Raw genomic sequence first — 17,319 nt, 5'->3', positions numbered from 1 at the left:
GGTCCGCCAGCAAGCTCAACCCTTTCGCTTGTCTCCACCTTAACTGGCCATGTTCACATCGAAACTCCACTGATATTCACTATTATTCCACTAGCGACAACTCCTACGCCGAGTGCTGGTTGAAGAGGGTCTGGTATTTGCACTAGTTTACCCTTGTTATTAGGCTTGGAAATACCCATGCCATGGATAATACCTACGGGTACCTACTGATTTGGGTTGGGTTATGGGGTACCCCCAGAATGTGGGTAAATGGGTTTGCTAGGTATGTGGGTAGATATATAATTGGGTATGAGTTGAATCTCTACCTATACTCATGGGTTATGGATAGAATCCTGCTATCACAGTTGCAGTATATCGTAATAATTGATGTAATAATCTTGTACGAAATTTGGTTTCAACTCGGACTGAAGTGCTATAGAAGTTTACTCAATTATAGAATAACACAAGAGCTATACGACTTAAGAACGTGTTCTATAATATCTCTGTAATTTAATTACGTATTTTGTTTTTGCTAATTTCTCAAAACTGTGAGTACTATAAACCTCTAGAGTTTCTTTACAGTGTCTATGATTCTTAAGCTTGTAGAGAAAGATAGCATTAGTAGACACGTAGCTGTTATGCGACAGACAGCGTTTTACAGCAACTTAGATGTAGCATATAGCAACGCAATTGCCTGCGGCGTTCCCAAGGTAGAGCAACTCCACCAGACACTCAATGCACTTGAGGCTGGTCCTCTTCCTGAAGACCTTACAGCTGCTCTCACAGCTGTGTCCTCTAAAGTAGAAGGCGCTGAGCCTTCCTATTTATTACATTGAGACTACTTTCAATTCAATGATAAGCAATTCAAGCACGAATTGAATCTTGGGCTATCTGAATAAATTTTACACTATCTTGACGTAAAGGTTTTCCGTACTAAGTGAACCCTGAAAACACATGTAAGTATGATGCCCACAGCCGCTCGAAGTGTGCGTTTCTCTCCTAGCGGTAAGCACTTCCAACTCGACCAACAGCATTTCCCCACAGCCGGTTCAACCAGAAGGTAAGGCTGTATAATCAACTGATGAGGTCAAAAATCCCGTGAATGCCGTGCTGACAATTTCAGTGCCGGGATACCGATCCTGGCGCCAGTTCAGGAAATGATGCGCCAGAGCGTGGCGCCCTGTGCCGAAAACTAAGTTTTCTTCGGAAGCAATCGGTGGCACCCGGTCCCGAACTGGCAGTGCTGGTGCCGTAAGCCGCGTCTAAACCCGGCATCAACTTTCGAAAACACCGGGCTTAAAACTGCTGACCAACTGGGTGCGCTGGTGCCTGGGCTGACGCCCGATGGGATTTAGTCTGGATCGTCGCCCGTTAACTCGTGTTAATACACCGACGGTTCGTAAGATTGGGGGAGGTACTAACACACTAGGCTCCGTTCAAGCCTTCGATGTCACGTCACGGCCCCTCAAGGTCATGCTTTGTCCAACATTTAAGAGGCCATGACTTCACAGCTAAGGTTCAATAACCTGAACGGTCGACTTTCAACAGTAAGCGACAAAACCATTCATCATGGTCAATTTCAACTTCATTACGCTTGCAAGCCTTTACACCTCAGCTGCGATTAAAGATGCGGTCAAAAGAGAGGTCTCCTCCGATGGATGTAAAAAGGAACTACCCGCCAATCGATCGGCTGGCCACGAGTACCTGATACCCTACAAGGACGATCAGGGCCACGACCGAGACTATTTGCTCTTCATCCCGCCAAAATACTCCAAAACGACCCCTAATCCGATAATCTTCTCATACCACGGCGGAACTAAAACTCCCGAGGAACAACGGGATCTGGACCGCCTAGAAACGCCTTATTTCAACAAGGACCATATAGTTGTGTATCTTCGTGGTTACGAGGTAAGAACCTTTGAACACAAGATCGTGGACAACAGTGATTGACCAGACTAGGGACGATGGGAGGGCGTGCCAAATATTACAAAGCGAAATGATGTCCTCTACACCAACACGGTGCTTGACGATCTTGAGTCGGCCTACTGCATCGATAAGAATCGCGTATTCATGACCGGTAAGTCCAATGGAGGCGGTTTTACCAACTTTGCTGCATGCAACAAACAACTGTCGACCCGTTTTGCTGCTTTCGCCCCTGTGTCTGGGTCATACTACATCGAAACTGTAACGGACTGCGACCCAAAGACCGTGAAAATTCCCTGCGATGCTGGCAGGACAAACATCCCAATGATCGAGTTTCACGGCGGCATTGACGGCACTATTCCATACAACGGCAGCGACAGCCGACGAGGAGCGTGCTTGCCTGACATCTACCACTGGATCACGGAGTGGGCGGTCCGTGACGGTCTTGGGGAGGAGGCGGCTAAGTGCAACATCACTTCAAGGGCACAGATATATCAATGGGGTTCAGGAGATCAGAAAGGATTGGTGTCTCATGTGTATGAGAAGGATGTCGACCACAGCTGGCCTTACACTGGAGTCAATGACGACAACAAGGCCCACGGGGATGGTCCGGCGTCATACAACGCCTCATCGTACATCATGGATTTCTTCTCGAAGCACCCTCTCAATTGAGGAAAGGTTTAGGGTGATTTCGATTTCATGAGTACATATTTTGAATAAATATTTTATGATGATGAAGCTACCACAGTCTCCATCATATACATTCGCGACTGAGCATCAACTACCACCATCACCGCCTCCGCCTCCGCCTCCACCACCATCACCACCACACCCGCCGTCCCCTCCTCCACTTCCTCCATCTCCTCCGCCTCCTCCATCACCGCTGCCACCAAAATCCCAAGAGCCCCCGTCGAATGGTATGTCAAGCCCCTCAAACACGTAATACCTTCCTCTAGTTCCTACTCTTCTCTCCTTCACAGGGTTCATTCCACCTAGAGTCCATTGGACTTTGGCTCTCGCCGGATGTCCCGGCGGAACAACAGCAGCGTCTGGGAAGTAATCCTCCATGTCACACTGGTGCAAAGAGTGCTTCTTGTCATACCAGCACCCGTTCCTCTTCTTCCACTCTATATCAGTCTCTCCCAAAGTCCTCCTCGCTGCTTCAGCCGAAGCTATCGGCTCATAGTCTATTAGTCTCCCTGCCGAGGTGAAACTCCAAACCCAGTAGCTGGCTGGGTAGAGGCGATGCGTGTGCCAGAGGAAATCCACCGCCAGGTTTGGAGGCATGAACTCACGGTTCCTCTGTTCCGACACGATAGCACCAGGTGCTGGGAGCACATCCATATCGAGCTTCCATATGTCCTTGTAAGGTGCCTTTTTCATCGTCGGGGGTATTCCATGGAGCTTGATGAATCGTTCGTAATCCCCCAAGGATGTCGTCAGGTGTTTTCGCGACGCAAAATCTGGGTCCGAGTCGCGTGTCTTGAGGACAGCCTTCCAAAAGGCGACTTGACGGTTGAAAACCTCTGCAAGATCCTCCACGCCTTCCCATGGCCTCAACTCACACCGGTGTCCGAGTTGACTATGTTGCGAGGATTTAATACATGCCAACTTGCATTCTCGTCTCCTCATACACGTGTAATTCCCCAATAGACATATTGTTGGACCTTGAGGTCGGCACAGTCTTCCGTAGAAAACTATCTCTTTCTGAAAAATGCTTTCCGCATCAGAACTCTCTGTCGGTGTGTCTTTCTTGGAAAACAGGGACGACAGCCGGGATTTCCGCTTGTTCTCCCAAGGTGGCGATGGCCACAGCTGAAATGGAAGCCCTGGGCATGCTGGCTTCCTGTGCCAACGATTCCATTCTTTCTCACTTTTACTATCGGACCATTTTCCAGACTCATAGAGTCGCACCAGTTTTGTGACCGGAAATTGGTGGTGGTTTAGGCCGTAGGATATGTGATCGTTGTCCCAGAGATGCCGATGGAAATGGAAGGGAGATAGTAGGTGGCAGTACCAGATCATTGCAACGTCCCTGGATTCCGTGTTAATCTACTTCATTGGCCCATCAAATATGTCTGGAAGAGACACACCAGGGCGGTGGATAGTCGTAAGCTGAAACCCCTTTCAGATGCAGGAATCGTATGTAATTGATATAACGCCATTCTGAGTAGACAAGGGCTTCTGGTAGAATTTGGCTTTCTGTATCCGTCTGGAAGTGAGGGATAAGCTTCAGAAATATCTCAATGAGTTCGAAGTGTTTCTATCTTTGAGTTAGCATCCAGTCTCCTGTCGACACGTCAATGCTACTCTATTACTCACTAGGGACACGGTCTCGAGCGGAATTTTGGCCTTATCCTTTGGCCAAGGATCTTCAAAAACAGTGATCGGGGTCATCTTCAATCAGAAGAAGAAACTGAACCTGGGACCGTCTCGGAGGCGTGTACACGCGATGTCTTTAATGTTGGACAGATACGAGCCTTTGAGTCAACGAATGACCGCCAAGTCGTTAAATAGCGGCGCAAGTTCCGCGACTCCGCGCTGATGTGCCCTGCGGACGTCGCACGTTAATCCCGCATTCAGCTGATCGCTTGCACTGCAACTCACATGGAAGAACCGGTTTAGCGTGTCAAACCCTGGTCACTAGCGCCCGATTGAGGCTGTTCAGTGTCATTCATGTCCCTGATTGAGCTTGGTGTGCTTCTGTAGACATAGCACAAGGCAGATTCGCTCGCCCTGTTTTTCCATCTCTATTGCCCGATTTCTTGGAACAACACCGGGCAGCTTTTTTGCTCTTTAAGTTTCGGTGTGCACGGCAATTGGGTCTAGCTTCATGATCATCACTGCACCAAACATTGCACGCAGGCACTGTATGACTTGATTTTCATGGTCATCTATCTCCAAGGCCTAGAGTACTTGACAGCTCAGAATTTCATGTTGTCTGACCAAGCTGAGAACAAACCCCGCCCTGTAGAGTGCTTAAAACTCTTACCGGCCATCCGACGCACCCACCCGCAGAGATCCGTAGGGAACAATATTCACAACGCCAACCAACCCATTTTCTGTTTTAGGAATCATGTCAACAGAAAGGGTTTCTCCAGGCCCAAAGGGTGTGGCACCCAAATTCTTGATGTCCCTCAGAAAGCTACGGAGATAGTTCCACATCGTCCTAGGAACTATCGCAAGAATATGATTGTCTCCTTTCGCAAGGTAGGTCGTGACATGGGCAACAGGATTAGTCGGGTCCAGGGAATGCACGCAAGCACGGTTTACCTCCAAAGTGAATGAACTCAGAGTCGGGGGGACTGAATGTAGGCACTGACCGATGCATTCGTTTCGACGGACGGGGCGGGTGTCCAGGTGAAGTTGGTGGAAGTAGTAGCCAATACCATACGTGTTAGTGGCTGCTGGAACTTCAGTTCAAGATACGAGGCCATCAAGATGGTGAGTGGTATTTCGCTTGACTGCTACCACTGCTGCATCGTACATGTCTTCGGAGGCTTCCCAATGCTCCAGAATGAGATCCCAAGATGCAAGTTCGAATGCAGACGCCACATTTTTTGAATAGCAGACCCTACTGCCCGTTGATAATGTAAGAGTTGTAGGATCTGCGGACACAGCGGCATGGGCAACGATCTGCTGGTCAATCGTGTGTTAGCCTCAAATATTGCCAGGGAGCTCCGTAAAGTGAATATCAGGTGTGGCAACGTCTTCAAGGCAAGAATCGGCAAAGCCGATGAGCTTGGTCTGGTTGCTAGCAAGTGATAGAGGGATATTCGTTGTCGAGACTTCTGTCTTGTAGTGCAACACTAGCTCTTTAGCTCTCCTCCGGGCATCAAAGCAGTAAGGAACTCCTGAACAATGCACAACAAGCTCTCCAATGGCGGACGCAGCATTGTTGAAAACGTAGGCGTAGCTGATGGTGTCGGAGGAGTCCTCGCGCCAGGTATTATGCCATGTTCCATTGGTCTTGACGCCAACTCTTGTTTTGAGGCCGAGTGATTCGAGCTTCTCGGCGATGTCACCCTCTGCGACCTGGTAAACAGAGCTCATGTTAATAAGTTTCTGCAAGTTGTTGTCAAAAGACAAGTTGACATTCGACGCTTGGTTCTCGGTCGGATGCTTCCAAGGAGAGCCGTCAGCAATTATGATGGGCAGCCCAGCTTCCACAAACTCGTTGAGCTCAAGAAGACCCAAGGAGGCAAGGTTCTATGATCTAAGTACTACAAGCGCTTGGTATCTGGCATCTTCAACCGCGAGTCAGTCGTCGCCTACATATGCTTGCAGGAGGGCAAATTAATCAGGAGAGATGTGGTTGTGGGACCAGCCTGGGCTACGTTAGTAATTGCAACATGACTTGTACGAAATGTTCTAAGATACCTCCCAAGAACAGATCATCATATGCATACATTGTACCTGTCGGAATAGCTCGCGCGCTGCTGGAGGCACACGATAATAGGGGTTGACCGTCACTGTATTTGTTGCCGATGATGTTCTAAGTCCTAGATATCTGGCAGATCTGGCCCTTATATAGGCTGGATTCTGCTGACTAATGTACAGGTGGCATTACCGCTTGGATGCGTACGAATGCGTGCGAATCTCTATTCCAACAGTACCCATATTAGGACATCACTGCCGGGTATTCCGATATCCAGCGAATCCTGGTACGTATAAGCACCCCTGCCCTGCTGTGTGTGCCCATCAGGTTGCTCGTGTGACCCTCCTTCGTGGTAGACTGCCGCCATCACCCACCGCAAGACTGACACGATATTGACCTTTCCCCACGATATTCGATGCGGGGAAACGCAACTTATGGAATTCTCCGAGAGCTACCCTATCATTCCCCCGGCATCCACTCCCCCGGAACCGTTCGTTGCTACTTGTCGATATACTCGAGTCACCATCTCGCTTTATATGTTCCTCAACGAGAATTCACAAAAGGTTTTCCCGAAGAGGCCATCCGGAAATACAGCAAAATAGAGCCAGTCTGTTCGTTCCACATTGTAGGACACACCTCTAATCACCAGAGACATACCCGCTCCTCCAGGTTAGCTGCCACACTCTCAATGCACGATCCCCACCCCAAACCGGTCGTAAAAGTCTGCCACGTAGTCAGGATCCGCTTTTGCAGGACTGAGTACCACCCGAGCTCCTCTATGTTCCAATTTCTCTTTAAGATTCACATCCATGTCGTCCTCATAAACTTCAACAATAACTCCTTGCAAGTTTGGCAGTCTCTGTTCCCTCTCTTCGATAAAGCCATCGAACAAGGCTCCGAGACATTTCTTCAGCCGATCGGACGAATCCCTGTGACGATCTCCTACTGGTTCGGTCTGAAAATGGAACTTCTCAATGGATGGCGGCAGTAAATCAAGAGCTCGCGGCGCCGCCATCTCGTCCAACGGGCAAATATCCGGGGCACTTTCAATTTCATAGTCCTCATCGGCCTTCTCGAATTCTGGTCCCAGCAAGGTGAGACCGTCAATATGAAGGGACTTGAGTCGTTTGAAGCCCTTCATATCGGTGAGTGTGCGGCCGGCGGTACCGTAATGAACCATCATCCACACGGAGAGCTCCTCTAGGGTTTCGCCGGCGCATTCCATGATGGTGTTCATCATGGCGCCAGCGTCAAGGTTGTGGCCACACCCGTGCCATTTCGTCTCGTATGCAAAGTGCAAGCACTTCAGGTTCGGCAGACGTAAAAGCAATTCGCGCATGTCTTTTAGCCCGAAGGTGCACCCCACGAGCTCCAACTTCTCAAGGCGTGGACTGTAATCTGGGTATTCGGGGTCGAATGGCTTTCCAGTATATCCATCATCGAGTGCGATGCAGCCGCCTATGTAAGCCTCGCGTAAGGATTTGATAGCCAGGAAAGGCGCGTTGATCGTCATCGCGTTCCTGCATTCATACCCAGTCCCCGTAAACGGTTTGTAAATTTCCAGCTTGGAAAGACTAGCTTCTGCAATCGTCGGATCGTTCGCACGCCGCACAAGAGCATCCAAGACGGGCCAGATGATCTTCCTATTGGAACGTGGTGTCTCTTCACCATAGCGAAGGTGTCCTGAAATTCTCCCGGGGAGCTGGTCCCGATGTTGTGGCAGCGCAAGCTCACGCACATTGGGGAGAAGCGTCAGCAGCAACACCTCCGCATGCCCAGACGTGTCGTCAAGCATCCCCGAAAGCCAAGCCTCAGAATCTACACTAGCTTCCATGACATAAGGTGAGTCATTCAGAAGATGCCGGAGTTGGCTGATGACAGCTTCATGTGTGATACGCGGAAACTTCGGCTGGCATTGACGCGCCGGGTCTTCGTAGTCCTCATCAATGATATCATCAGGGTAATTCGTCATCCCCACATTACCCTTCAGGTCGGCCGTTTGGATGTATCGAGGAATCACTGGGTTGCGGGTGATTTCTTGAATGAGTTCGGTAGCACCCTGAAGTTCAACGCCAGTCTCCTGCGTGATAGGGTCCCAATGCCCCTGGCAGTTCCGCCTCGGCCTCCTGTCGCCTGGTGAGCAGTGGCTGCTAAAGATACCTGGGACCTTAGCCTACCCCCTTCGCACTTCCCGGCTGTATTTTGAGTAAGAGAAGTGTTTGTATCTCTTTCTAAGGCGGTTGTGCTCGCCGAGATAGATCTTGCTTGCATTGTGCAAGGAGGTACATGTGAGCGCGACATTCTCGACGGACTCGGGGATTGTCTCTTTGATGATGCATTGAATCAGCTCGAGCGGGAGTCCTAACAATGCCATTTTTCTTGGTTACAGAGTGAAGTTCAACAAGCTGGCATCGATGTTCCGAAATAATTGCTCCAGCCAAGTCCATATGGATCGTGAACATGTTTTGTAGTTGAGAGTGAATGTCAGTGCGGCGGTGACGTCCTGGGCTACTTACGTAAACATCTTCCTGGCAACAAACACTAACACACCCGAGTCTGTGAGCTGACGAAGTCCTGTACCAACTCGACCTGCTCGCCCTGCTCGCGCCCCTCATACCACATTAAGGCGGCGGGTGATCGGGCCGCACCTGAGCGACATGGTGGCAGACGGATCTGGACACGGTCCACCACATCTTTCGCCATGTATTTTCCAACAACCAACTGTCTACTCGCTGTTCCAGCATTCTCGACGAAATCCTTCTGACTGGCTATTTTACTGGCTCAGAAAACGGCCATTTAGACTCTTTGCTGATATATTTTCAAACACGGGCTGCCGAACCAACAGATGACTTTTTCACTCTTTTGGATTGGCCCGAAGGGGGCAACTTGGGATTGTACATGGCTCAGCATCTTAGGAACCGTTTGTAACTACTAGTTAGGTATGCGAAATGGTAGGCCCAATCAGATTGAAGAGGATATGACCGCCGTTGGGCACATCGTTTTCGTCCGCCCTTAGAAGCAGCAGCTCGAGCTTCTATTCGACACCGGCCTGGAGATGTCGGGCTGCGAGGCGCTCTCGTGCTTCCTCAAGCGAAACGTCAACAAACCACCTGCCGCGCATGTTAGCCCCAGCTTGCGATGTTACGTAGCGAGCACGTCGGCAACTGACTTATCATCAACCAGACCGGCAATATCGCTCCAGAGCTTGCTAATGTGGGTGACAACCCGTTAAACAAGCATTCTGAATCATCATTCAGGTGATTATTCAATTGCCCCCTGTGGTGTAGATGTTACCCATTTGCTGACTTGAAAAGTGAGTTGAAACAGATTGCAGACCTTGATATCAAACGTGGTTGGATAACGGGTTTCGGTGACAGCTACAGGGATCCTGATACTGAGATGGGTCGATGATGGGACGGATGGAAAGGGCCCCTTGGAAACATCAAAGCTCCAGGGCAGGTGGTTAACTTTTGAGTTGCACACATTGAGCAACAGTATAAAATCGCAAAAACTAGTGGTTGTGAAATTTTCGAGATCAGTCTTCGCCGATATCAACGGTGCTGCTGGGTGAGAGCAACGCGTCGTCAAGGGCTCGCATGGTCTGATGTTGTGGCACTGCGAATTGTCAAGGAGAATCTCAAACAACTCCAGTAACATAAATCGTAAGGTCTCGGCCCATCTTTCCAGGAAACACAAACCTATATTGACACCATGAACAGCACTGAAACGCATAAATCCCACATGGCAGAATATGGCGCCATCGTAAGCCAGCCGTCTGAGACGGCCTAGGCTTCGCCCAAGAATAAAAAAGAAACGCAAATGTCGTTGATTTCCCGACAATACTCTCCGTGGCTCCCGCAAACATTTCTGCAAACCACCACGGGGTCCCTTTACATCAGAAACCATAATCACAATGAGCAACAGGACCGGTTCAAACGGCAGCTTGGGCAACTCTAGTAACCCTCGCTCAGGACAGTCCCCCTTCCCGCCGTCCAATGCACTTATCCGACAAACAACGCAAGGCTCTCAGCAAAACCAGCCTCCACAAAGCCAACCATACACAAGTTCATACAGCAACAACTTCAATCGTGACACCGCCAGATACAGCACCGGCAGGACCGAACAAAGCTCCCGATACAGCCAAGACAGCATAGAGCCCCCCGACCCACCACGATCGCCTCCGCTCCGGCGGCAAGAAAGGGAGACTGGGACCAGAAAGAACTGGGAGGAAAGCATATATGGGCTATATGGGGACATCAAGACGCCCAGAGAGCCACCACCGCCACCTCGGCAAGAGCAGCAACGGCCCCGCTACCAACAACCAGAAGATGATGAGGGAAACGACTCGTTTGACGAGGAAGCCTCACGGCACCCCGATCCGCAACCGGAGCCGCAACGGCCCCGCTACAGCCGGCCCCGGCAGAGTTTCAGACCAGAGCGACCGGAACGGCGACGTCAAGCGCCTAGCCAAGACCAGCAGCAAAGCGAGCAGCCGGAGCAACAAAATACCAATGGCAACTATCGGCGTGTGCACGTCAATATTGATATTGGTGGTGATGGAGGACGCTCGTGGTCGTGGGGCACCGATGGGCGTAGAGGACCCAATGTTAATTTCGGGACCCCGTTTACGGATACAGGTTTCCCGTTTGGCGGTCGGAACAACGGCGGCAGACTGCCTGTAAATTTGCCGTTCGGTGGTGGGCTTCCGATCAATCTCCCTTTTGGCCTATAGCAGAGCAAAGCCAGGTTAGTTCTTCATGTATCTAGAGCTTGGGCTTCCGAGTGGTATAAACCAATGTTCTCAAATTTTCCTTTGCGGACCCCATTCTGTAGCAAAAACAAGATTTTGCCACCTTTTATATGTTTGTTCTCGGCAGGCATACCTCATAATGACGTCTTTGCAAGCCCGAGAACTTGCCTCACCAGGGTGGGTTGGATTATGATTCAAGACAGGAGGGTTGCCAAAGTGTGCTATGAGTAATACCGTCGTCAATCTTGCTGGATCTTTCTTTGAAGCAATGACGAGGAAGTGGGATTCATTCCAGCTCATTAACATCACGCAGCCTGTCGAAAATCCTCTTTGCTACCCGTCTCGATGTTCTTGCGTCAACCTTCGAACTTGTGGATGTCTTAGACATTTCGGCAAGCATGCTTGCGAAAGAATTCGAATTGCAACGTCTAGATTAAGAGAAGCTCGAATCCCGACAACAGAGAGCCCAAGTCTACGACGACTGCCTTTTCCGAGACCTCATCTTTGTCGAAAGAGGCTTGAGCGGTGCAACAGCCTCCTAGCTCAAGGGTAACAACAACTTACTGGAAGGCATGCGCTTCCAAGACTTATGCTTGGGCTCCCGCGCGCTGTGATGATATCCTTCTCGACTCTCACGCTCGCAACTACACGCCAGGTAAAGAACCCCATCTCGTCGTCTTACGGTCAGGACTCGGAATTTCGAAGTGTTCTTTGCCTGGGCGGTACCATCCAGAAAGCTGGCGTGCGTGTCGATGCATGGCCGCTGCATCTGGTATTCACAATCTGCTCGAAAGGGATCTCGACGACGTCGTGTCTGGCTTCGCCAAGTCAAAAACCTCGTCCAAGTTTGACCATCAGTATTGAGCTATGTTCGGTCAGCGTCGTGCAACTCTTCTTAATACGGGTTGAGGCATTCAAAGATAACTAGGGTGTCATCTCTGTCTCTTCTGGACTGCCTCATACTTAGAGGCCACATCTACGCGAAAATAATCGATTCTTCATTTGAGAAGAACAGGCATTCGCGGTAAAACCCACGACGGCACTTACATGACCAGTCAAAAAAAGAAAAAAATTTGATGAGGCCGACCGGCGCAAATTCATCTCGTACACCCTATTTCCCATCAAAGATATTCTTGAGGCTCACTGACCATCCCGAAGGTGCAGTCATTGACAAGACAACCGTACTCGGCTCGAGATCGCTCACCTTTGCTGGACTACACGGCTAGCCGAAGGGGGAAAATGCTCCTTCTCCTCCCCCTCCTCTAAACGCAGCCATCGCAATGAGCAAGCCAGGCAAGAAATCTGCGCGAGCGTTTGTCCGAGACGAGAAACGCCGTTTCGTCGGAAGGTGGGCCGTCGCAAATGAGTCGGCTTCTAGAGAACCGGGGCGCTGAGGGCACTTGCAACCCCTCTCTATATCCCTCTACTTTCGACCGGGCCCGGCCGGCGCGAATCAGTTCCAATGAACCGTCGACAGCTATCTTATCTCACTTCTCACCAGTGCTTCATGCTCTTATGCTTTCCATGGCTGCCCAAGATGGCGCATTCGCGCAGGGGGCCTGGACATCGTGGGAAAAGGCATCGAATGTAAGCTCTTGCGGTCGGAGAAAAAGGTCCGCGATCTCTATAGGTTGCTGAGGGCGGCACCAACGTGCTGGCGGGTCTACAGGCGGTTGATCCTGTCCATCACGACAGTTCACACCGACAAACCGTGGGATGGACCGTAGGATTTGAAGGCACAGGCTCCCAAAACCCACAACCAGCGTTGTGGGATAAGGAACGTCTACGGCTCCATTATCCGAGCAGGCAACGGCACACGGGGCATATTCGCAGGAGAACCGCCCACCTTGTATAGTGTCTCTTGAGCCTATCAGGCCGTGGGCGGACCAAAAGCCCCGAAGGCACAAACCCTGAGATTTCCCCTCCTAGGCATGGGTCCGACTCCGTCTGGGCGGTTGGAAGAAAAAGGCACGGGAATTATGGGCTGTGTGCTCCGAAAGCGAGCGTAGGGCTGACAGCTAGTGGTTATAGCGCGCCGGGGCATTTGGTCCGGTATCGAGACGTGGTGCCTTTCGTCGTCCCAAGTTCCATGGTCAAAGCTGTGATTACCGAACACCTGGAGACAGGACGGAACACGGGGCATCAGAACACCAAGGAATCAGATGATATTCTGGGTCGGACTATTTGTCGCAGGAAAAATATCCCTCAAGGTATGTATGATTGCTGACTGTTTCCAGTTGGAATGATCTGGCTACTCGGGGGCATCCGTAACGTGAGCGTCGCTGCACCTCCTAGATCAACGGCAAAGGGGGCATCACCGAATGGAGATTTTCGTTGATTCGGATAACTAACTGAGCTACATGTATAGTGAGAGAAGACATGTTCATTTCATTCATTCGTTCATTCATTCATTGGTTTTATACGGTGTAGTCTCAGTTTTAGTAGAGAATTCGAGAGACAACACCGGCCTCCTGAGGCCCTTCGAACGAGCTGTGAGCTAGATTGGAACGTAAAGTCCGAGTAAAACAGGCGGAAGTCACACGATACGGTTTGTACAAAAATCCTAGATTTGTGATATCTTGGCTAAATTAGAGATACCCATCTTTCTCAGTCTACGTCTTCCCTAAACTCGTAGTTCTTAAGAAGCAAACAAAATCAGAAGCTCATTTGCCCGGAGCATTCTACACGTTGCCATTCGGACATTGTGCTCCTAGAGATTTGTCGATGGAACGCACCAAAGGCCAATGCTTGCAAAGACGATCAATGAGAAATGAGGAAAGAGATAACAAACAAGAGAAATGGGAGGATCGGTAAAATTGGCATGTGCATTTTCGGGAGAGTCAAGCACGAATGTAGTAAGTCAACCGAGACTTCAGGTCAGCAGCGCTTCTCTGACCTTCTCTACCTCGATAGGCGACTTGATGTTATTCACTGTTTCGTACCCAATCTGTGCCTCGACGCGAAACCATCAGATGAAACCAACCACATTGTCAATGGCAATTGCTGCAAGACTCCAGCGTCTTCTCTTGTCATTAGAGAGTGACTCATATTTGCCAAAGTCGACGACTATCACAACTTGAACCAGTTGACAACTAAACAGATTGACTCAACCTCACCGCCACCGCCGCTATGCCCTCGCCCCAAGATGTGCACAGTCCACATTGTCAGAAGCCACGACTGCAACATCATCGAAACAGCATAGCGCCCGTCCTGCATCTCCATGCCGTCCTGCCACCAGGGAGGTCGTAACCATATCACAACTCACCTCTTCCCAAGCTGCTGCGGTTTCCGTATGACGCAAGTCGGTCCCTATGACACATTCGCCCCTAGTGAGGCCTCTTCCACCTCAACAGCTACGTGCATGGCGGCGCGGGCAGCCCATCGACTCGTCACGTATAGTAGAGAAGAAGTTGTGGGATCCTCAAGTCCACCCGCTGTCAGAAATACAAAAGCTCCATATGAAAGATAAGGGAACAGCTGGTATCCAGGCCCAGAATGTTCTACAAGGGTCTAGAACAGGAACGCTTAGGGGCGGTTGGGCGACGTTGCCTCGTCGGAATTCAGGCTGTGATCCAGGGCCTCGAAGTTATTTTGAGTCAATGTCAAAACGTGGATCTTGAGATTAGTCCGCCACTGCCGCCGTGACGTGGCTGATGAGTCCGTAATGTGGTTCCGTGGTGCCGTGGTGCTGGCGTTGATATCGCTGTTCACACTGAGGAGTGTTCCGACGTCATCATGCATGAGATGTAGAGAATACAAGTGAAGTAGAGGTTACGGGGGGAGTGGTTGTGACTTGATATCGGAGCTGAGGAAGGTTTGCATGGCTCCCCTTGCCTAGAACACGCTCGATATAGGAGTTCGTGAGCAAGTCGCACTCGGGGCCAAAAACCATCTGACAGCTAGACCAGTCGGCCTAGCTAGCGCATGGGTGTGGCAACCCATTCGACACTTAGCGCAGTAAGTTGGAGTCTGAGAGAGGATCGATCGGTGCAGGTTACACTTGCTCGGCTTGGGCCACTCGCCATCGGTTTCCCGCGGGGTCCTCTATAACATTGGACGAGAGCAGGAGAGGCCTGCAACGGCGTTCCATATCGTTGGTCGGTCGTCGAAACAAACTCATTACCCCTCCCCTGCGACAGGCATGAATTCTGCTTTGCCTGTGACAGCTGAATTGCTATGTGGAATGGCGGCTTCGCATTTCGGGGCATCATCAACCCCGCGCATGGTTCGACTCGAAGCCTGTGCCCCACATGATCTCCAACGTCCTGGAATCTTCGCGAAACTTCACTGCGGCCCAGCACAACCTACGGCTTTACACGAAACGACAACCATTGAGCAAACCTGCAACTTGGTCAGGGTTGGCGTCGTTAGTTAGAGTCACGAGAACAACATGTCGTCAATCATCCTGACCCGGCCGCATCGCCACTGACCGACGCTGGTGGAGCCGATTGCACCCACTTGGGAATAGTCTGAATGCCCTCAAACCGTCAGTCCGCGGGAACCAACACAACCCTGCGTAACAGCGGTAGGGAGAGGATGGATTCGTAAATGCAACATGGGGCCGGTCAAATTTTTGCTGCGGCAAATCATCGCCAACTCTGCTGTCTTTCCTCCAATACGGAAATGATCGTCGCCCACTGCAGCCACAAGCCATGCTGTGTACACTACACCGTAGTGTACAGCCATGTCTGGCCGATCCTACAGGGTCCCTGTTGTGCACGGCAAAAATAGCAGTCAATCGGAAGCATGTCGACTTCCCCAAGCCATTCGGCGCTCGTAACAAGCCGTTGCACCGGAGCCAGCTCCGACCCACGAGCCATCGAGGCCTGACACATGGAGAAGCCAAGACGCAATACGACTTCCCGCTGGGCGAGGACACCGTTGATGAAGGGGTTGCCGTAGAGTCGAGACGCTCCCGATCGGGCATCACTGGTTGGGGTTCGGGATGGCGATTGCCGGTTTATCGTCACACTGTCGCGGCCCGACAAGCAAGCTGGCCCGGACGTTGGCACAGGCGAATGGGCGTCGCTGTCAAGGGTGAGTGGACATGGCACCCACATCCTGTAGGCGGGGTTCGCCGTGAGAAAGTGTCTCCAGTTGCCAACTGTGATAGCTGCACACACGCAGATTATGGTTGTACATAGCAGACCCTGAAAACGAGGATGGTATTTGCGGTGGGAAAGGTTTTTGCACGACTCGAGCCGAACGCCAACTCCCCACTGACACGGTCGGTCTGGGTTCGGCCGGAATCTGAGAAAGGTCTACACGGAGCCACCTGGGATGATAAAAACTCAATCTAGTTGGGCGCCGATAGTGGATGATCTGAAGCGTCGCCGTGAGATTCGGGCACCCACTGTGATGACGTGAGTAGGTTGTAACAAAATGCGGGCGAAAGAGTTTCTCCAGGGCCATGAACCAGGCCAAGTCGGATCGAGCTGACGGGGGGAATGCTGGGGGACAGTTGGTCTGTTTCGTCTGACGGTTACGGCTGCGAGCATGCAGTCACCCCGTCCTGCCTGCCTGCCGCTCCGCTCTGATGGTCAGTGGTTGCATTTCGTCCAACGTGGTACCCAACTCCAATGTCGAATCTCTATCCGCTCTTTTGGGACCACCGGAGCCCCTCCGGCCTTGTTGACTGGACATGATTCGCCATCCGTTTTAGGACCCAAGCCCATCGAACATCATGATGCGCTAGGCTGCTGTTCCCCTCCCTGCAGGGGGGCTAAGACATGTCGAATCTTTGTCGTCGGCAGCGTCCGTTATCCGCCACACGAGACGGTCGCTGCTTCGATTTCCCGTCAGCCCCAAAGACGTAATGGAACTCAGTAATTGACGGCGCGGAGGAGAAGCAAAAGCGTCACGAATGCAACCGAGGTGGCTCGTGGAGCCCCAAGTGGTTCCGCACGTTCGGCAAAAGCGACTGCCTCGGGAACTCAAGGGAGTCGTCGGTCTGTTTTTCTAGGTGCTGCAAAGCCAATGGCGCAAGTCTTTCGGTCACCGGCACATGATTCACCAGGAAGTCAGATCCCCGTGGCATAGCGTGGATGAAGGCTTCTGCCAGCCTGCCTAGGCAGTACGATCCTGGACACAGGGTCGTGCTTAGGGGATCGCCAGGCTTTGACGGGGTTCAAGTCTGAACCGGCCTATTGCGGCTGCATGGCTGCAGTGACCACTGTGCGCCAGCTCCCTCAGATGCAGTAAGTAGGCAATCAGCCTCAGATTGGTGGGGGCCGAACGAGCGTAATTCGCCGCTCTGGGCGGTTTAGCCTCTCCCTTTGGCGGGAGGCCA

General features: G+C 51.3%; 5 protein-coding genes across 5 annotated transcripts; 2 read left to right on the top strand and 3 right to left on the bottom strand.

The window, feature by feature from the left end:
* Positions 1-1,548: 1,548 nt before the first annotated feature.
* Positions 1,549-2,574, top strand: ColSpa_02981 (bifunctional acetylxylan esterase/xylanase XynS20E; the record flags this gene model as incomplete). Its single annotated transcript, XM_049269193.1, has 2 exons — positions 1,549-1,887; positions 1,939-2,574. 2 exons carry the CDS (start codon positions 1,549-1,551, stop codon positions 2,572-2,574), a joined length of 975 nt encoding a protein of 324 aa, XP_049125150.1.
* Positions 2,575-2,679: 105 nt separating this feature from the next.
* ColSpa_02980 (uncharacterized protein) lies at positions 2,680-3,285 on the bottom strand (the record flags this gene model as incomplete). The annotated part of the gene is made up of 1 exon (XM_049269192.1): positions 2,680-3,285. The coding sequence occupies one exon, from the start codon at positions 3,283-3,285 to the stop codon at positions 2,680-2,682; it is 606 nt and encodes a 201-aa protein (XP_049125149.1).
* Positions 3,286-5,562: 2,277 nt separating this feature from the next.
* Positions 5,563-5,955, bottom strand: ColSpa_02979 (uncharacterized protein; the record flags this gene model as incomplete). The annotated part of the gene is made up of 1 exon (XM_049269191.1): positions 5,563-5,955. One exon carries the CDS (start codon positions 5,953-5,955, stop codon positions 5,563-5,565), a length of 393 nt encoding a protein of 130 aa, XP_049125148.1.
* A 1,010-nt stretch (positions 5,956-6,965) lies between these two features.
* Positions 6,966-8,654, bottom strand: ColSpa_02978 (uncharacterized protein; the record flags this gene model as incomplete). Its single annotated transcript, XM_049269190.1, has 2 exons — positions 6,966-8,406; positions 8,458-8,654. 2 exons carry the CDS (start codon positions 8,652-8,654, stop codon positions 6,966-6,968), a joined length of 1,638 nt encoding a protein of 545 aa, XP_049125147.1.
* A 1,864-nt stretch (positions 8,655-10,518) lies between these two features.
* On the top strand, positions 10,519-10,962 carry ColSpa_02977 (uncharacterized protein; the record flags this gene model as incomplete). Its single annotated transcript, XM_049269189.1, has 1 exon — positions 10,519-10,962. One exon carries the CDS (start codon positions 10,519-10,521, stop codon positions 10,960-10,962), a length of 444 nt encoding a protein of 147 aa, XP_049125146.1.
* Between the last annotated feature and the right edge of the window lie 6,357 nt (positions 10,963-17,319).

The sequence above is a fragment of the Colletotrichum spaethianum genome (genome assembly GCF_022836535.1).
Source record: "Colletotrichum spaethianum MAFF 239500 DNA, contig05, whole genome shotgun sequence".
NCBI classification, from domain to species: domain Eukaryota; kingdom Fungi; phylum Ascomycota; class Sordariomycetes; order Glomerellales; family Glomerellaceae; genus Colletotrichum; species Colletotrichum spaethianum.
Note: the sequence above shows the minus strand (reverse complement) of the source record. Positions and strands in the feature narration are given on the sequence as shown.